Here is a 21,149-nt window from a genome sequence, read left to right on the forward strand (position 1 = left end):
TGACCTCTGAGCTGTAAAGCTGCCAGAATAATAATAATAATCATACGCTGTTTGTTAATTGGCCAGAGGAGAACTGGCACCCCGACTGAGCCTGGTTTCTCCCAAGGTTTATTTTTCTCCATTAGGTCACCTGATGGGGTTTTGGTTTCCTTGCCACTGTTGCCTCTGGCTTGGCGTGCTCAGTTGGGGACACTAAATTTTTCAAATAAACATCGAAATAAATCTAAATAATAAACTAAATTAACCATTTAAACTAAATTACTGATCGAATTATTGATCTAAAGCCCACACTGTCGCTGTGTGATGGTTGAGATGGGCTGATGACATCAGCGTTTTTTCCGGAGTGGCTATGCGGCTGAATAAAATTATGCTGCATTATTTTCCTGTTTAACACTGTAAAGCTGCTTTGAAACAATCTACTTTGTGAAAAGCGCTATATAAATAAAGTTGACTTGACTTGACTTGACTACCGTTCGGCCTAAAGGTGGAAAAGCGACTAAAGTTTGATTACATCCAGTCGGAGGATATCAAACATGGTTGATATATTGAGCCAATTTTAGAGCACACAGTTTTTATTTGCCATGCATCTCCTAGCAACAAGGCATGTGTTTCAGCACAAGTTTGTTGTGATCAGAACGATTTGAAAGTCTAGTTGTGTGTTTCTCATTCGTTTAGTGTATGATACCGGGTTTTTCCTTGTTAAGTTGTTAAGTGTACGATGCCTACACTGTAAAAAATTATATGATCAATAAGTTATGACATATGTTTTAACATTGCTTTAACTCATTCAAATACGTTAAGTTATTTTCAACTTTTTAGTTACACACGATTCAGCAAATTTTTTAAGCCAGTTTAATGTAATTTAAGTTTAATTCACTTAAATATCCAAGTTGATTGGGCTTCTGGGTGTTTAAATTTGAGGTTTAAACAACCTTGGCTCATTTGATAATTCCATCAATGTAAATGGGATTTTTTCCAAGTTTTGATCGTCATTTTAGAAAAACTATAAGTCCGATCAGTTAGAAAAGACATAGGAACCTGAGTCAGAACAGTCTGCCATTTGTTGTGTGTTTTCACTGTATTAGACATATTTTCCAGTATTTTTCTGTATTCTTGAACTATATATCTTGTCAGATTTGTAACATATTTTATTGTTTAGCCCTATTGGTGGTGGTTGAGGAGATTCCCCCCTTCTATGTAAAAGCGCTTTGAGTGAGTGCCTAGAAAAGCGCTATATAAATGTAATTAATTATTATTAATTATTATTATTGCTGACACACTAGCCTGCTACAAGAACATCCATGGGTGAAAAGGTGAAATGTTTTCTGATTAAAAAAATGGGAGGGGTAGCTGAATGCACTCTCTTCCCAAAAAAGGATTTATTTACTTCAGTGTGTGCCATATGTCAAAGTAAGATATTAATAGACTAAAAATAAATAATTATAATACACATGAACTCTGAGATTGAAGCTGTTACCTCTATATTTTTAAGCAATAAAGGTTCGACTTATGACTGATTCCATTAGGTAGGATGTTTGTGAGTCTATCCATAAAGTTCTTATAAAATGGGTCAAGAAAGCTCATCATATATCATAATATATGAGGTTACCTATGTATAGATTCTGCTTAGTGTGCATGATCAACTTCTATAAAAGCCAAGAGGGTAGACCAGAAGGGATGCAGAGAAGACCTCAGAAGTTCCATCCAGTGGTAAGAGCCTGTAGTGATTGTGACTGAAGGGCATTTTATCATCATCACGTATACATCTGTACTTAAAGTAACTCTGTTTTTTTATTTATTTATACATTTTAATGAATTTAATTTTCTTTTAGTTCAAGGGTAGAGAAAAATTCATCTGGTCTCACAGGACAAAAGGCAAGTGAGTTTATGATTCGGTGTGTGGATTAGGGTAGAGGAAAACAGTTGTTATAGTCTGTATTATAGACGAAAACTGGGGAAGCATGTTGCTTTCAAAAACTTGGTTAATTTATTTGCAAATAAATGTGTTTAAAATGTAAGATGAATTTAAGGAAGGGGTCCCATTGACCCTTTATTTAAGGGCCAAGCATATTGTATTTGGTTTTTATTGTGTGTTGGATTGTATTCTGTTTTTCTCCTTTCACTTTTGAGTCTATGAGAGCCCATAGAACCCCTTGTGGGAGAGTTATACAAATTTGGCACAAGCATAGAGGATAGTCTGAACATGAAACACAGCAAATGTGGACTCTTTAACTCAAACCCTCTAGCACCACAAACTATCCATACTTGTACTCTTGCTAATAACTTGAAAACTGTTAGAAACAACAAAAATCTTAACTCGTGGAGAGTTGATTGCTCCCTTTGATCTAATTTTCTGTCATGATATATACATGTATGTCAACTATTTATAAGTGGCTATATCTCTTAAATGAAATTAAATGTTTTCACCAAATTTCCAGTCGGAGGATGTCAAACATGGTTGATATATTGAGCCAATTTTAGAGCACACAGTTTTCATTTGCCATGCATCTCCTAGCAACAAGGCATGTGTTTCAGCACAAGTTTGTTGTGATCAGAATGATTTGAAAGTCTAGTTGTGTGTTTCTCAGTCGTTTAGTGTATGATACCGAGTTTTTCCTTTGTAACTATTACAAAGTTGTTAAGTGTACGATGCCTACACTGTAAAAAATTATATGATCAATAAGTTATGACAAATGTTTTAACATTGCTTTAACTCATTCAAATACGTTAAGTAATTTTCAACTTTTTAGTTACACACGATTGACACCTTTCTGTGTAGACTCGAAAAGAAAAAAGAAGCGGGAAAGGGCCAATTGATGATGCTATAATAGAGCAAAACTTGGCTCTGAAATTGGCTCTAACTACAGAACTGTTGGCATGCAGTGTTGCTATCATAATCCATTATGGCATTTGCATAAATATAAATCATTAGAAAGGTCTAAAGTTTTATCATAACATTAAATTATTATGATAAAAAATCTGTGACAGTATATTAATTTTTATCAGGAAATCTTATGCATCCACTGAGAAAAAAACAAATACACATATCTACAGTGGAGAAAATGTTTTACCCAATATAGGGTGTTGTGAGAATTAGCGAGTACACACGTTTAATTTAATACATGCTCGTAGCCGGAGGATGCACTCGAGCAGAAAGTCCACAAGTGAGACTCATAGTCGACAGTGAGAATCTCTGTATTGACCTGAAACTTCATATATGCCACAATTCATACTGTACTGTATGTGCCGTGTCCTGACAACAGCATATCAGTTTCATCACCAGAAAGACATATTCAGTCTCTATATTCTATATATTCAGTTTATGCCGTTCATGGGCCCCTTACCTGATTCTTGCTTGCAACATCTAAATGTTTATCTAGTATTGTTTTATATGTCTGTATTCATGTGTAATCCTAAACTTAGGAATATGCCTCTTTCCTAACACAATTCATGTGTTTTGCCTTTATTGTTACATGGAATATTTATGAATTTTCTTAATGCATAAGTTTATATTTTCTCTCTTTAGTAAGCCGCCACCATGAGTACGGACGCGGAGATGGCCGCTTATGGCAAGGCTTCGATTTACCTTCGTAAGCCTGAGAAGGAGAGAATCGAGGCTCAAACCAAACCATTTGATGCCAAGTCTGCCTGCTATGTGGCTGATGTCAAAGAGTTGTACCTCAAGGGAACAATCAAGAGCAAAGACAGTGGCAAAGTCACAGTTGTTTTGCTTGACACTAAAGAGGTGATTTTTAATTTAAATGACTTATTACATTGTTTTTTTATATCTTTTATATCTAATATCTAATTCATCACATTAACAGGAAAGAGTTGCTAAGGAAGAAGATGTCTACCCAATGAATCCTCCCAAGTATGACAAGATTGAGGACATGGCCATGATGACCCATCTCAATGAAGCCTCTGTGCTGTATAACCTCAAAGAGCGTTATGCTGCATGGATGATCTACGTAAATTCTGAAACAAAACAGCATTTAAGCTGAATTTGTCTGTTATTGCAATCTGACCACTTCTCTGCTCATTTCAGACTTACTCTGGACTCTTCTGCGCAACTGTGAACCCCTACAAGTGGCTCCCAGTGTATGATTCAGAAGTGGTGACTGCTTACAGAGGCAAAAAGCGTATGGAGGCCCCACCCCACATCTTCTCTGTCTCTGACAACGCCTATCAGTTTATGCAGACTGGTAAGACATTATGAAATTGAATTCTGTAGAATTCATTAAGGTGAATTAGATGAAGCTGTTAACATAAAAAATATTTACCGGATATTTTACAAATTACAATCAACAGATAGAGAAAACCAGTCTGTCCTGATTACGTAAGTATTTTCTTTTAATCTTAGACCTTGACAAAAATAAAACATTTAAAGTATAATGAATAAGGCAAATCTATATGGAGATATTTACGAAATATAATTTAATATACTTTGAAAAGTCTACATGTCTTTTAATCATCTGTTTTCTAATCTCATAAACCAGTGGAGAATCCGGTGCTGGAAAGACTGTGAACACCAAACGTGTCATCCAGTACTTTGCCACAGTTGCAGTGTCAGGTGGTGAGAAGAAGAAAGAGGACAGCAAAATAAAGGTGTGAGATATAAAACTATGTCTTATTATATATTATTTCGAAAGATGTTGAAAGATGTTACACTCGTCTCACAAACTATATGATGTGTGAATTTGTGAAATGCCTGCAAACATTCTTTAAATGTAAAATAACTTTTAAAAATTAACCCTTCAATCAACACAGGGCTCTCTTGAGGACCAGATCATTGCTGCCAACCCTCTGCTTGAGTCTTATGGTAATGCCAAGACTGTGAGAAATGACAACTCCTCTCGTTTTGTAAGTTCACCACTTTTTATTTACAGTAAAGTTGGTCAGTTGTGTTTGATTTTTCTATACAGAGTTCTTTTATTTAGCAATTATTATTTTTATTCATGTATTATGCTATTTTGTTTTAAACAGGGTAAATTCATCAGAATTCACTTCGGTACATCTGGAAAACTGGCTAGTGCTGACATTGAGACATGTAGGTGGACATAATTTCATTGATCCATCTGGCACATTTGTCTTTGTCTGTCACTCTTCAGATGATTTTGACTCAAGTACATTCTCTCAACAGATCTGCTGGAGAAGTCTAGAGTGTCATTCCAGCTTCCAGATGAGAGAGGCTACCACATCTTCTACCAGATGATGACCAACCATAAGCCTGAGCTGATTGGTAGGTGCACATATTTCATTCAGTGTTTAAATGCCAGATAATATTGTAAGATACTCTTTCAAAAAATCGATGTATTTTACAGAAATGACGCTCATCACCACCAACCCATATGACTTCCCCATGTGCAGTCAGGGTCAGATCACAGTGGCCAGCATTGATGATAAAGTGGAGCTGGATGCTACTGATGTGAGTCATGGCTGTTTGAACATTGACATATTCTATATAAATATGGAAAATCATAGATCTCATTCTTTTCTGTAATTTACAGGACGCTATTGACATTCTGGGTTTCAATAATGAGGAGAAAATGGGTATCTACAAGTTTACTGGAGCTGTGCTTCATCATGGTAACATGAAGTTCAAGCAGAAGCAGCGTGAGGAGCAGGCTGAGCCTGATGGCAATGAGGGTGAGACTTCTCGGTCTAATTGCTTATTTTTCATTCTGGCCTTTACAATAGTAACAGTTGCATTGACTTTCCTGATAAATCACAGAAATTGTGTGTAAAATATTTAGTGTAAATATAAATTAGAAGTATTCAATCTTGTGCATAACAATAAATCTAAAAATAAAAGTGACAGTACCTGGTGCCTGATTTATTATAATTTTTACACATGCACAAAAGACTCTTTAGAGCAAAGACAATTTATTTTAAAATGCATTTGACAGAGGCTGACAAAATCGCCTACCTTCTGGGTTTGAACTCTGCTGATATGCTGAAGGCTTTGTGCTACCCCAGAGTCAAGGTCGGAAATGAGTATGTAACCAAAGGCCAAACAGTGCCACAGGTATAGTAACATTTCCAGCATGTCCATGTGTTTTACCTAAAATTCTGGCTAATTATTGCAGATGCAGAATAAAATATCCACTCTATTCTTCTTACAGGTGTACAACTCTGTTAGTGCCTTGGCCAAATCTATCTATGAGAGGATGTTCTTGTGGATGGTCATTCGTATCAACCAGATGTTGGACACAAAACAACAAAGAAATTTCTACATTGGTGTGCTGGATATTGCTGGCTTTGAGATCTTTGATGTAAGAATGATTCTTGTATCTCTTTTTATGGCAAATTGAATCATATTCAGTATTTAGTCAGTAAATGTTTCTGTTATTTTTTCCATCAGTACAACAGCATGGAGCAGCTGTGCATCAACTTCACCAATGAGAAACTGCAACAGTTTTTCAACCACACCATGTTTGTTCTGGAACAAGAAGAATACAAGAAGGAGGGCATTATTTGGGAGTTCATTGACTTTGGCATGGATTTGGCTTCTTGCATAGAGCTCATTGAAAAGGTTTTTAATGGTTTATGAATTTATTAATTTCCATTGTCTATTCTCAAAATCTTATATTTTTGGTAATAAACAACATTCTTTTATAAACAGCCCATGGGTATCTTCTCCATCCTTGAAGAGGAGTGCATGTTCCCCAAGGCTTCAGACGCTTCCTTCAAGAACAAGCTGTATGATCAGCATCTTGGCAAGAACAAAGCTTTTGAGAAACCAAAGCCTGCCAAAGGCAAGGCTGAAGCCCACTTCTCCCTAGTTCACTACGCTGGAACTGTGGACTACAACGTCACTGGCTGGTTGGACAAGAACAAGGATCCATTAAATGATTCTGTTTTGCTGCTGTACCAGAAGTCTTCTAACAAGCTGCTGGCTACTCTCTACCCACCTGTTGTTGAGGGTAAAGAAAAGAATAAATTTAACCGAACTTTAAGTTTTGAAATTTCTTTCTTGTTTTTTGCATTTATACATGTTCCTTTGTACTTGTATCTCAATAGATACTACTAAAAAGGGAGGCAAGAAGAAGGGTGGTTCCATGCAGACTGTGTCCTCCCAGTTCAGGGTATGTATAGAGATGACATCACAGCAATATTGAAAAAAAGAAATTCAAAGCAGGCCACCCCTTTTCTATTCTCCACAGGAGAACTTGGGTAAACTCATGACCAACTTGAGGAGCACTCACCCTCACTTTGTGCGCTGCCTGATTCCTAATGAGTCCAAGACTCCAGGTAAAGTATTAAAAAGCTTACAGATATTCTGGCACTCAATATATACGATGAAGTTAATTTACCAAGTTCATGGTGTGAACTGTTCGTTATAGGTCTCATGGAGAACTTCCTGGTTATCCACCAGCTCAGGTGTAACGGTGTACTGGAAGGCATCAGAATTTGCAGAAAGGGCTTCCCCAGCAGAATCCAATATGGTGACTTTAAGCAGAGGTAAATGGGACTACGTGAAAATACAATTTCCTGTAGGAGGCTCCTAATTAAAAGACATTAAGTATTTTGATTAATTTTCCACAGATACAAGGTGCTGAATGCCGCGGTTATCCCAGATGGACAGTTTATGGATAACAAGAAGGCCAGTGAGAAACTCCTGGGATCCATCGACGTTGATCATGAGGAGTACAAATTCGGACACACAAAGGTTCATATTCAGCTTTACAACTTTCAAAGATTCACTGATCCTGATCATAAAGCCTATACAGGATAAATCAATATCTTTTGATTTATTTTTTTACATAAATTCAGGTGTTCTTCAAAGCTGGTCTTCTGGGTACTCTTGAGGAGATGCGTGATGAGAAACTGGCTGCTCTGGTCACAATGACTCAGGCTCTTGGCCGTGGCTATGTGATGAGGAAGGCGTTTGTGAAAATGACGGAAAGCAGGTTAGTATTGTCATGAGTAAAGATAACATCAATGATAACAGTGCAAACAGTACATATTGATGATTATGCCATTTAATGATGAATTATTCACAGGGACTCCATTTACACTATCCAATACAACATCCGCTCATTCATGAATGTCAAACACTGGCCATGGATGAAGGTTTACTACAAGATTAAGCCTTTGCTGAAGACTGCCGAGACTGAGAAGGAGCTGTCAGGCATGAAAGAGGAATTTGCAAAATGTAAAGAGGCTTTAGCAAAGTCTGAAGCCAAAAAGAAGGAGCTTGAAGAGAAGATGGTATCACTGCTGCAAGAGAAAAATGATCTGCAGCTGCAAGTAGCATCTGTGAGAACATTTCCTTGAATTAACTGAATTTTGGCTCTATTAAAAATGAGCAATATGGTTTCCAATGAAATAGCAATCTATTTTATCAACAGGAATCTGAGGGTCTCTCTGATGCTGAGGAGAGGTGTGAGGGTCTGATCAAGAGCAAAATCCAGCTTGAAGCTAAACTCAAAGAGACAACTGAGAGACTGGAGGATGAGGAAGAAATCAATGCTGAACTGACAGCCAAGAAGAGGAAACTGGAGGATGAGTGCTCTGAGCTGAAGAAAGACATTGATGACCTGGAGCTCACCTTGGCTAAAGTGGAGAAGGAGAAACATGCCACTGAGAATAAGGTTGGTTTAAGATTAGATTTAATATTTGTTTTATATACTGATATAGAATATGAATTAATGTAAGCTTATTTGGTACAAAACACACAGGTCAAGAACTTGACTGAGGAAATGGCAGCTCAGGATGAGAGCATAGCCAAGCTTACAAAGGAGAAGAAAGCCCTCCAAGAGGCACATCAGCAGACACTGGATGATCTTCAGGCCGAGGAGGACAAAGTCAACAGCTTGACCAAATCCAAGACAAAGCTTGAGCAGCAAGTTGATGATGTGAGTTTATTATGTAAATTAATTATATAAATTCATCAAATCAACTGTTTTCTGCTTTGAACATTCTTTTATATATCATTGTCCTGTAGCTTGAAGGTTCCCTTGAACAAGAGAAGAAGCTTCGCATGGATCTTGAGAGAGCCAAGAGAAAGCTTGAAGGAGACCTGAAATTAGCCCAAGAGTCTGTCATGGACCTGGAGAATGACAAGCAGCAATCTGATGAGAAAATAAAAAAGTAATTAAAGCAGGACATCTTTGAAAACATTGAAAACTTTTATGGTTGTGTAATATATATATATATTTTTACAACTACTTATTGTTGAACACCCACAGGAAAGAATTTGAAACAAGCCAGCTGCTCAGCAAGATAGAAGATGAACAATCTCTGGGTGCTCAACTCCAGAAGAAGATCAAGGAGCTTCAGGTATTTTGAGTTTTGTTTTTAAAACTAAAGATCTAAAAGACTAAAAGATCATTATGATACAGATCACCAAAAATCAAATTAACTACTTTCCACCATAGGCTCGCATTGAGGAACTGGAGGAAGAGATTGAGGCCGAGCGTGCTGCTCGTGCCAAGGTTGAGAAGCAGAGGGCTGATCTCTCCAGGGAACTTGAGGAGATCAGTGAGAGGCTTGAGGAGGCTGGTGGAGCCACTTCTGCTCAGATCGAGATGAATAAGAAGCGAGAAGCTGAATTTCAGAAGCTGCGTCGTGATCTTGAAGAGTCCACCCTCCAGCATGAAGCTACTGCTGCTGCCCTCCGCAAGAAGCAGGCAGACAGTGTGGCCGAGCTGGGAGAGCAAATCGACAACCTGCAGCGTGTCAAGCAGAAGCTTGAGAAAGAGAAGAGCGAATACAAAATGGAGATTGACGATCTTTCCAGCAACATGGAAGCTGTTGCCAAAGCAAAGGTTGAGAAATATTCTAAATAATATATTTGACCCTTGCTGGCAAAATGAGTCGGAATACACACAGGCTAATTGCAAGCTACAGGCAAAACAAATGAAAAATGTCAATTTTGGTCGAATTTCTTTTTCATTCACAAAAATTAGTTAATTAAGGCCCCTTCTAGCGATCCCAATGCTCCACATAGTAATTAAACATAAAAAAGTAGCCTTAGTTGTACATTTTCGCAGCATTCCAACTTTGAATATTCATAGCGAATTCTTGATGGTCTGAACCAATGAAATATGATTTTCAAACTGATCCTGATGTAAACAAAATTATCTTACCTGGCTGACTGACGATCTGTGTGCGCACAAATACGCCTGTCAGACGATCACATGATTCCAATATACACATTAACACAGAATTACAGTATTTCAAAATATCTGTCTTGGCAAGTATTCACTTAAACATTATCTGTTATGTCTTAAGTGAACGTTTGGTTAACTGTTGGGGAAAAACATCTGATGTGTAACATTATATTAGATCATTGCATTACAGTAGGTCTTAATATATTGGCTATCTTTCTCAATGTTAATCAAACAATTGTGGTATCATGAAAAAAGAGTTGAGAATATATTTTTCCTATAGGTATGTGTTTTGACTTGGCGTGTTACTTTACCATGGGATTATGCATTGCCATGGATTTTAAGGTATGGTTGCTAGGTGATTTTGTTTTGGAACTTTATATAAAACTTTAACTTGATTTTTCTCAAAATTGACTAATATTGACTGATAGGTGTAGCTCAGTCGTTTTTTGTCTCGTTCCAACAAATCATACATCATTTTAATAGTGAAAATAATTTAGATTTTTGTAAATGTGTTGTAAATTGTGACTCATTTTCCCAGCATATAAGAAGTCTTGAAAAGTATATTTTTAAATATCTAATGATTTAAATATCTTTTGTATTTGCAGGGCAATCTTGAGAAGATGTGCCGCACATTTGAGGACCAACTTAGTGAAATTAAGTCCAAGAATGATGAGAACATTCGCCAGATAAATGATCTCAGTACTCAAAGAGCAAGATTTCAGACTGAAAATGGTAATTAATGACAAATTATGACCAATCATGAACAAATTAATATTGTCAAAAGTAATTAATGTCAATGATTAACAATAATCATCAACAATAATCAGTAATAATTATCAACAATAATTAATCAAAAATAACAAATAACACTGTAACAAAGTCTTGTTAGATTACTTTTTTATGTTGACTAATACAATCTTACATCCATGTGTTTTGAAATGAACTGATCACAATCTGACACAATGAATGTGAAACTATATAGGTGAGTTTGGCCGTCAGCTGGAGGAGAAGGAGGCTTTGGTTTCTCAGCTCACCAGAGGCAAACAAGCTTCTACTCAGCAAATTGAGGAGCTTAAGAGGCATATTGAAGAGGAAGTTAAGGTAATACAGCATAATCAATACATGCACAAACTTGTCAATTTCTTTACTGTAGAGACAAGCTAATATTATGTTACTTTGTCTCCTAGGCTAAGAACGCACTGGCCCATGCTGTGCAATCAGCCCGTCATGACTGTGACTTGCTCCGTGAGCAGTTTGAGGAAGAGCAGGAGGCAAAGGCTGAGCTGCAGCGGGGAATGTCAAAGGCCAACAGTGAGGTTGCTCAGTGGAGAACTAAATATGAAACGGATGCCATCCAGCGCACTGAAGAGCTTGAAGAGTCCAAGTATGCATATTATTGTATAATATTCCCAATTCTCACAGCTATTTTATAGATTAGATTTCAAAATAGTGTACATTACTTAAAGGGTTAGTTCACCCAAAAATGAAAATTCTGTCATTAATTACTCACCCTCATGTCGTTGGACACCCGTAAGACCTCCGTTCATATTCGGAACACAAATGAAGATATTTTAGTTGAAAGCTGATGGCTGAGAAAGGCTTCACACAGGCCTCCATTGGCATTCAGTACATTGACACTTCCAAGATCCATGAAAGGCACTTAAAACGTCGTTACAAAGTCTATCTCACCACAGTGGCTCTACAATAATCATACAATGCGACGACAATAGTTTTTGTGCGCAAAAAAAAATAAAAATAACACCTTTATCCAACTTGTTCTTGTCTTCCGTGTGCGCCTCCACGACGCATGCGCGAGAATATGACGCAGATCCGGCGTTCGGACATATGACCCAGAAGCGATTTGTTTACGAGCAGAGGAAGACGCGCGTGTCTAAGCTGTTGGATTCTACATTGATCGTGCTTTAGGTCTCGGCGTAGTGCTCAAAATGGAGCTTAAGTGTGTATTTCATCGATTCCCGAACACCGGCGCTACGTCATATTCTCGCGCATGCGTCATGGAGGCGCACACGGAAGACAAGAACAAGTTGGATAAAGGTGTTATTTTGATTTTTTTTTGCGCACAAAAACTATTGTCGTCGCATTGTATGATTATTGTAGAGCCACTGTGGTGAGATAGACTTTGTAACGACGTTTTAAGTGCCTTTCATGGATCTTGGAAGTGTCAATGTACTGAATGCCAATGGAGGCCTGTGTGAAGCCTTTCTCAGCCATCAGCTTTCAACTAAAATATCTTCATTTGTGTTCCGAATATGAACGGAGGTCTTACGGGTGTCCAACGACATGAGGGTGAGTAATTAATGACAGAATTTTCATTTTTGGGTGAACTAACCCTTTAATAGAAAGAAGCTGGCTCAGCGTCTGCAAGAGGCAGAGGAACAAGTTGAGGCAGTGAACTCCAAATGTGCATCTCTGGAGAAGACCAAACAAAGACTCCAGGGTGAGGTGGAGGACCTCATGATTGATGTGGAGAGAGCCAATGGTTTGGCTGCCAACCTTGACAAGAAGCAGAGGAACTTTGACAAGGTAAACAATTTTAGTCTTATGATATTCTCTTTGTAAATATTGCTGGAATGGGCTTTGTTTAACATTTTTTAAACAAATTCTATCCTGATATATCTCCATCAAAGGTCCTGGCAGAATGGAAGCAGAAATATGAAGAAGGTCAGTCAGAGCTGGAAGGTGCCCAGAAAGAGGCTCGTTCACTCAGCACTGAACTGTTCAAGATGAAGAACTCCTATGAGGAGAGTATGGATCACCTGGAGACCCTCAAGAGAGAGAACAAGAATCTGCAGCGTAAGAATGAAACCGTTAAATTTAAAAAAAGTTAAAGCGATAGTTCACCCAAAATTGAAAATTCTTTCATTAATAACTGACCCTCATGTCGTTCCAAAATCATGAGACTTTCGTTAATCTTCGGAACACAAATTAAGATCTTTTTGATGAAATCTGAAAACTTTCAGTCCTCGCTCAAATCGGATTAGTTTTACGATCATTCTATGAACTTTGTGAAGTGTCAAAGTGTCAATTGCATAGCTGTCTATGGAGGGGCAGAAAGCTCTCAAATTTCATCAAAAAGATCTTCATTTGTGTTCCGAAGATTAACAAAAGTCTCATGAGTTTTGAACGACATGATGGTAAACAATTAATTACAATTTTCTTTTTTGGGTGAACTATGCCTTTAAATGTTCAAATTTTTAGTGAGCATTAAAAAGTAAGCACATATGATTAATTAATGTTCATTATGATAAATATTATATTTTTTCTTTCTAGAGGAGATTTCAGATCTGACAGAGCAGTTAGGTGAGACTGGTAAGAGCATCCATGAGCTGGAAAAGGCCAAGAAGACAGTGGAGACTGAGAAGTCAGAGATTCAGACCGCCCTGGAAGAGGCTGAAGTCAGTATCTGGAGATCAATATGGAATCAATGCTAGAACTTGCAGGAATACTGTGGTCTTAATGCATATTTTCATTTTGATATTTAAATGCAGTTTTTATATTTCATAGGGCACCCTGGAGCATGAGGAGTCCAAGATTCTTCGTGTCCAGCTCGAGCTAAACCAGATCAAAGGAGAGATTGACAGGAAGCTTGCAGAGAAGGATGAGGAGATGGAGCAGATCAAGAGGAACAGCCAGAGGGTCATTGAATCCATGCAGGGCACTCTGGACTCTGAAGTCAGGAGCAGGAATGATGCCCTGAGAATCAAGAAGAAGATGGAGGGAGACCTTAATGAGATGGAGATTCAGCTGAGCCATGCCAATCGCCAGGCGGCTGAGGCCCAGAAACAGCTCAGGAATGTTCAGGGACAACTCAAGGTATGTGACATCTGTTCGACTTTGGGATGTATTCATATTTTTTATAATCTAACATATGTTAAGTAAAGCCCAACAGAAACCACATCAAATGCTCATTGTTAAGCTTTTGTTATTTTCAGGATGCCCAACTGCACCTTGATGATGCCCAGAGAGGAGAGGAAGACATGAAGGAGCAGGTGGCCATGGTGGAGCGCAGAAACACTCTGATGCAGTCTGAGATTGAGGAGCTGAGAGCTGCTCTGGAGCAGACCGAGAGAGGCCGCAAAGTGGCTGAACAAGAGCTGGTGGATATAAGCGAGCGTGTTGGGCTGCTGCACTCTCAGGTAAGTGCATATTGTTTCCCTGAAATTAAGGAAATTGAGAGCATCATTCAAAATGTTCAAACTGTTGCTTTCCATTTTGTAGAACACAAGTCTCCTAAATACCAAAAAGAAGCTTGAGGCTGACCTTGTTCATGTCCAGAGTGAAGTTGATGACACTGTACAGGAAGCCAGAAATGCAGAGGAAAAGGCCAAGAAGGCCATCACTGATGTGAGAAACAGTAGCTGCCAAATGTTTCACAAGACACTTGTATACTTTTAAAAAAAAATGTGCATCTAATGAATTTCTGCATTCATGCAAAAGGCTGCATTGATGGCAGAAGAGCTGAAGAAGGAGCAGGACACAAGTTCTCACCTTGAGAGGATGAAGAAGAATCTGGAGGTCACAGTGAAGGACCTGCAGCACCGTCTGGATGAAGCTGAGAATCTGGCCATGAAGGGAGGAAAGAAACAACTCCAGAAGTTGGAGTCCAGAGTAAGCCTCTTTATAGTTATGATGTGGGCAAAGTGAAGTTTGTTATATTCTAATATATTATGATTTGTTTGACTAACAATAATATTCTTTAGGTCCATGAGCTTGAGGCTGAAGTTGAAGCAGAGCAAAGACGAGGAGTTGATGCTGTTAAGGGCGTCCGCAAATATGAGAGGAGAGTCAAGGAGCTCACCTACCAGGTATGGCCATATTCCTCATAAGTTTGTTCAGACAAAAGAGTTTGCATAATAGTGTATGTCCTGACAATGCCTATTTTTAGTAAAGTATCAAGACTTAATCTAGTAAATGTGTATTTTTTTGAAGACTGACGAGGACAAGAAGAACATCAGCAGACTACAGGATCTGGTGGACAAATTGCAGCTGAAGGTCAAAGCCTACAAGAGGCAGTCTGAAGAGGCGGTATGTAAAATCTAATAGAACATCTTGACACTGTAATTATTTATAATGGAATGCTAATTTGATGATATGTGATACATGAACCATATATATATATATATATAAACCTTTAGGAGGAACAAGCAAACACTCACCTGTCCAAGTTGAGGAAGGTGCAGAATGAGCTTGAGGAGGCTGAGGAGCGTGCTGATATTTCTGAGTCTCAGGTCAACAAGCTCAAAGTTAAGAGCCGTGATGCTGGAAAGGTTAGACTGATGAGGTTTTTTTTTTTTTTTCATTATTTATTCAATTTGTTTATCCAAATACATGAACTATCTCTTAGCAAAAGTAGTGGAACTATGATAATTGCATTATTCTGATGTTGCATATCCTGTATGATATTGCCACATCAGTATTCTCTTCATTATGTAAAGTGGAGCACATTTTTGTTAATAAGGCTAATGTTTGCCTCTTCCTTCTTTCACAGGCCAAAGAAGAATGAATCTTTAAAACTTGAAAGGAGCATTTACTGAAGTCATATAATATGAATGTTTATTGTAAAAGTACCTTTCTTAATAAACCTGTATATTTCAGCAAATAATTAGCCTTTGAGTGATTTTCAGCAAGATACACTATTACAATACAAATACTGTATATGATGTATGATTACATACCTGGTCACTTCATGCATTTTCTCTGATCAGATAGATATCTAATTTGTTAAAACTGTTCAATTTACACTTGTCCACATAAATGTGTAGTCTCCCTGAAAAGGGGAACAGAAATATTTTAAAGAACAGACAACACGAACACTTGTTGTTCTTCCCTCGATCTCTGTATTATGAGTTTTAAAAAAAACATTACATTTTGCACAAAATAATCATGAAATGCATACCAACTTGCATATAATAACATTTCATTTTCTTTATACACAATGTGACCCATATTGTATTTGCTGACAAAAATAAGAAAGAGATAAAGCGATAAAGATATAAACATCCATTTGTATGAAAGACTATATCCATCCTGGTACACACAATAAACCAGAAAGCCTGCATCTACAGGTGCATCTCAATAAATTAGAATGTCGTGGAAAAGTTCATTTATTTCAGTAATTCAACTTAAAAGGTGAAACTAATATATTATATACACTCATTGCATGCAAAGTGAGATATGTCAAGCCTTTATTTGTTATAATTTTGATGATTATGGCTTACAGCTTATGAAAACCCCAAATTCAAAATCTCAGAAAATTAGAATATTACATGAAATCAATAAAATAAAGGATTTTAAATATAGAAATGTCTGCCTTCTGAAAAGTATAACCATGCATATGTACTCTGTATATACTCTACATACTCAAAATATGTAGTGTTTGGGCCCCTTTTGCATGAATTACTGCCTCAATGCGGCGTGGCATGGATGCTATCAGCCTGTGGCACTGCTGAGGTGTTATGGAAGACCAGAATGCTTCAATAGTGGCCTTCAGCTCTTCTGCATTGTTCGGTCTCATGTCTCTCATCTTTCTCTTGGCAATGCCCCATAGATTCTCTATGGTGTTCAGGTCAGGTGAGTTTGCTGGCCAATCAAGCACAGTAATCCCATGGTCATTGAAGCAGGTTTTGGTACATTTTGGCAGTGTGGGCAGGTGCCAAGTCCTACTTTAATTGTCCATTTTTTCGAGAGGCACATGGAGTGGTAATTAGTGAAGAAAATCAGGTGCGCTCATGTTTGGTAGCAGTTTGTTCGTGTTTGGCTTTGAACAGGTAAGTCAATGCGGCTCATAATTTGGTTGGCACCCCGTGTAGGTTGTAGTTTTTTTTGTGTGTGTGTGTGTGTGTGTGTGTGTGTGTGTGTGTGTGTGTGTGTGTGTGTGTGTGTGTGTGTGTGTGTGTGTGTGTGTGTGTGTGTGTGTGTGTGTGTGTGTGTGTGTGTGTGTGTATTCCTGGGTTGAGTGCATGGCCGTGGTTGCAGCTCTGCACCAGCAGTAGTTGCTCTCTTGGGAAGACACAGAAGAGTTAGGGTTGAGTTCTTCAAGGGATCCCATGGTGTTAAGACTTGTATGGCTTAAAATAACATAAATGATGTCTCTTATTGAAATATGCAGTAGAAAACCCATGAAAGATCCACGTTATTTAAAAAATCTATTATATATTTGGACAATGGGCAGCGCCATTTTGTTTGCGTTCTAGGTTGATGACGTAGAATGGTTGCACTCTGCAATCAACTGGCGCTACCCGTAGACAACACAACTCGAAAAATGTTTCAAAGTTAAACAAAACCAATTAATTGCTTTGTAATTGCATTTAATACACTCAAACACACATGTGCACCCAAACTCTCTCTCACACACACATACACACTAACAGATCGGCGTGCGCATACGCGCTCACACACACAAAGATGGGTCTGTCTGCGGTCTGCAAGACATGGGCGTAACTTGAACGGGGCGTAACTTGAAGGGGGCGTAACTTGAAGGGCCGTAACTTGAAGTTGTCCAAATCACACCGAACCACACGAGATGTCAGAAGTCAGAATGAGATTTTGTTGGCAAGATGGCAACTCGTTTAGAGACAACGGTAAGAATATTTTCCAGAGATAACCGTTTAAATTGAAATGTATAAGTCATTTTCATACAGTAGTAACACATTTTGGTATTGTTTCTGGAGTTCATAATCTATTAAAACTCAACCGTCCTCGCTTAGCGTTGTTAAGTAATAGTTTATGTTCTGGCGGGATAATAATGTTGCCTTCTCGTGCTCTCAGAATTGTCGTAAATACATAAATAGAGTTTCCTTGGTATAACAATGTACATGAACACCCTCCCATTTCGAAACTTGAATGCTATGAGATGAAGTTGTAAATATCACATTTCTGATAGCACATGAAGGCAGCATAACGTTAACTTGGCGGGCAGAACAGAATTGCTAGCGCAATGAATCACTAAATTTGTCGTAATGTTAGCTTTACGTTAAAAAAATTATATTAGTGGTTGTAGTGGTCCAATCTGTAACATGTAACGTGTAACATTATTATACTTTGATTTCCTTATTTTGGAATTTACATTAAGATCTGTTTTAGAACAACTAGCACTTAAATTAACAAAGATACAAAATGTCTGCATCTTGGCAACTACCGTTCAACAAAACATCACAGAAGGATAACATTGTTTAAATGTTTGTTTGCCTACATAATCCAAAATAAAATATTTTTTAAACGTCTTATCACCGTCAATGCTTAGAACTGTCATTGTCTTGCAGTGCATGTGAATGTCCCTACAGATGTGGACATGGCAGACCACTGTGGGGAGCAGTGTGAGGCTCTGACTATGACATCAAACCTTAGGCCCTGTCGTGCCTCATGGACACTAGGAGTGCATCATCCCCTTCAAGAGCATTTGGTATGTGGTTGCATTATTTTATCCCAATTTCTTTTCACATTTAAGTTGTGAAATGTATTGTCTTTTTCTTTTGTATTGTTGCATTTCTTTAAGTGTCAGAGCTTAAAGTTATCAGGCACCATGCCTGATTACAGGCATAGAGCAGTTTTAAATGAATGTAAAAATTCATTACATTTTCACATTTCCTCCAGGACAACTTTTCAGGCTCACAAATATTATCTTGCTTTAATCCCTGGCCTGGAGTGTTTTTTTGTTTGACACAGCTTGCATTTCTTTGTAATATGTGTAATTTGTAGGTGAATTATGTACTGGATGAGGACCGACCAATGAATGAAATGATTTTAAAAGATGGTCAGACGTGCCTCACAAGAGAGAACTTTTTATCCCTGGGACTAAGAAGGGAAATGGATTCAATGGTGGGGAACATTTTTAGTTTTATTTTTGAAGTAATTGCACTTTTTCTGGAATAAGGTTTAAAAGTGTTGTTTTTCCAGGTGGGAAATGCTTGCTTTAGGCTTATCAAGGAAATATTGCAGTATCAGGTGTGTCTATCCTTTTATACCGATATTTGTGACAAATTCATTTGAATTAAAATTCCTGTAATTACTGATAGAGATCTTCTACAGGGGAAAGATGTTTACATTGTGGATCTCCATATTCCACCAACGTGGCTCTTGCCCTCATCCTGTGACCCTTTCCTCTGTCTTCCAGTAAGTACCCACAATACATTTAACTAATAGTGATAACCCTTATATCTCCTCCTGGGACCCAGAAAAAAAAAGTTTTTTGAATTTTGTATTTTTTTATGTCATTACATTGTTTAGAGCATAAGAAACAAATGGAAAAAAAACATTTTTGAAAAATGATATTTTATTCATATGTTATGATATGTCCTCTGTAGTTGACACCAGGACTGAGTTGTTAAAAAAATTAAATGACATGAAATTGCATGTATAGACAAAAACAATGGGATTTATTTTTAACTCATCAATCAATTTTTAGGTTTCAGGGTTTTTTTTAAACAAACTTTATTTAAAGATGATTCTGAACTATGTTATGAAAGATATAATGAAATGCATTCATATACCATTTTACTTTATGAAATATGTGGGTAAAATGACAATACTTGGATTTTCCCATTCAATACAATGTATCTATTCACTGCATCTAATTTGCATATTAATGTGTTCTTGGTGCAACATGTAATGAAAAAAGAAGTGTAATAAAAAGGGAGGAAAAATTGGCAACATTTTCAAAATAATATCTAATATTTCATAGGAATATTGATATGTAATTTCTTTCCCTGTTCACTTGTTATGTCTCCAAAATGCCTGATAAACATGATTTAAATCCTGGTGTCCACTATAGTGGTCATTTATGAAATCAATGCCCTGTTCTGTAACAGAAAGTCATATTTTGATTAGAAACCCCATAACATTTTCCTGAGATGTTGATTTATAACAAACAATTTGAAAATTAATCAGATAAATTATATTTAATAATTAAATTATAATAAAAAAATATGATCATATTTCCATAAGAGTGCTCAACATTAATGTCAGCCATTTTTAAAGACCAAGAAGAAGTTGTTGTCCTGTTGAAACCTCCAAACATTTGGTATCCCTGCAAAGCCCCGAATGTGCTCTTTACTGGACATCCAGACTGTGACATGTGACATGTATGATGTCAGAGAAATTCACTAAAATTAAAAGGATATTATACAACACTTTTCAAAACAAAGTTGCAACACACAACAAGATGACAACACTTTAAGTTCGTTCAACATGGAGAAAATGAAAAAAGGAGCTTCAAATGTCATTTAAAATTTAATAAAAATAAATATAATAAATAATTGATCAAATAAGTGTTAAAAGTCAGAGCTAAGTTTTTGCTATATTTTCTTTGGACCCCCAAAAGAAAGATGGCCTGATATTCCCCCTATGGACCCCAGGGCACTTTCTGCTGTGTGTAAGTGAATTTTTAGTATTTATTACAAAACCACACTCATGGAAAGGATTCATACTGAAAAAAGCTAACACATTTAAGTTGTAGGTCCTCCTTTCTTTTTAGTCTTTTGTAATCCTGGCTGCAATTGACTTTATCTGTGTCGTAATGGTGAAGACTTGTTGACTCATTTCCAAGACTATTTTCCCTGTAGGTTATTAAGCCACTTAAAAGAGAGGTTCTGTTCCTGGATTCCCAATATTCAGTCATGGGACAAGGCTTTGCACACGTACCTTATCTAAACATCTTAAAGTTTCTAAAGGAAGATGTTCGTTGGAAGTCGTGTTCCTCAGACTTCCTCAAACTGTTTGCAATGATGTTAGTCGTGTTCACCAGACTTCCTCAGATTGTTTGAAATGAAGTCTTGTGAACACGACTAACCTCAGATTGTTTGAAATGTTAGTCGTGTTCATAAGACTTCCTCAGATTGTTTGAACTACTGCTGTTTGCCAGTCGTGTTCCTCAGACTAACATATCATGTAGCTCAAAAACAATGTGTTCCTCGAAAGAACTTTGTGTGCTCCAGTACTTTATAGAAGTTTCTGATGCCCTTTTTGTTTTTATCAGGTCTGTTGCACAGCACATTGTCTCTGGACCATTGACAGAAT

At 37.4% G+C, this 21,149-nt stretch overlaps 1 protein-coding gene across 1 annotated transcript; it reads left to right on the forward strand.

The window, feature by feature from the left end:
- The first annotated feature begins 1,676 nt into the window (after positions 1-1,676).
- LOC307128000 (myosin heavy chain, fast skeletal muscle-like) lies at positions 1,677-16,130 on the forward strand. Its single transcript, XM_079819515.1, has 41 exons — positions 1,677-1,710; positions 1,833-1,875; positions 3,527-3,745; positions 3,825-3,968; positions 4,046-4,202; positions 4,309-4,336; positions 4,497-4,605; positions 4,768-4,860; positions 4,984-5,047; positions 5,141-5,239; positions 5,322-5,425; positions 5,508-5,646; positions 5,907-6,025; positions 6,123-6,272; positions 6,362-6,532; positions 6,623-6,923; positions 7,021-7,085; positions 7,164-7,251; positions 7,344-7,461; positions 7,546-7,669; positions 7,774-7,910; positions 8,004-8,259; positions 8,352-8,594; positions 8,682-8,858; positions 8,948-9,093; positions 9,192-9,282; positions 9,381-9,770; positions 10,721-10,847; positions 11,098-11,216; positions 11,303-11,499; positions 12,476-12,659; positions 12,764-12,929; positions 13,407-13,531; positions 13,641-13,949; positions 14,069-14,272; positions 14,355-14,480; positions 14,574-14,744; positions 14,837-14,941; positions 15,066-15,161; positions 15,272-15,403; positions 15,625-16,130. The coding sequence occupies exons 3-41, from the start codon at positions 3,539-3,541 to the stop codon at positions 15,637-15,639; spliced, it is 5,796 nt and encodes a 1,931-aa protein (XP_079675641.1). The 5' UTR covers positions 1,677-1,710; positions 1,833-1,875; positions 3,527-3,538; the 3' UTR covers positions 15,640-16,130.
- The last annotated feature ends 5,019 nt before the right edge of the window (positions 16,131-21,149 follow it).

The sequence above is a fragment of the Gobio gobio genome, assembly GCF_949357685.1.
Source record: "Gobio gobio genome assembly, chromosome: 6".
In the NCBI taxonomy this organism is placed as follows: Eukaryota; Metazoa; Chordata; class Actinopteri; order Cypriniformes; family Gobionidae; genus Gobio; species Gobio gobio.

Bases quoted from the DNA above. Each gene is read 5' to 3' on its own strand.
- LOC307128000 (XM_079819515.1), top strand. From the start codon at position 3,539: ATGAGTACGGACGCGGAGATGGCCGCTTATGGCAAGGCTTCGATTTAC. The intron at 14,481-14,573 runs GTGAGAAACAGT...TTCATGCAAAAG, and splicing joins CCAAGAAGGCCATCACTGAT to GCTGCATTGATGGCAGAAGA. The intron at 14,745-14,836 runs GTAAGCCTCTTT...AATATTCTTTAG, and splicing joins TCCAGAAGTTGGAGTCCAGA to GTCCATGAGCTTGAGGCTGA.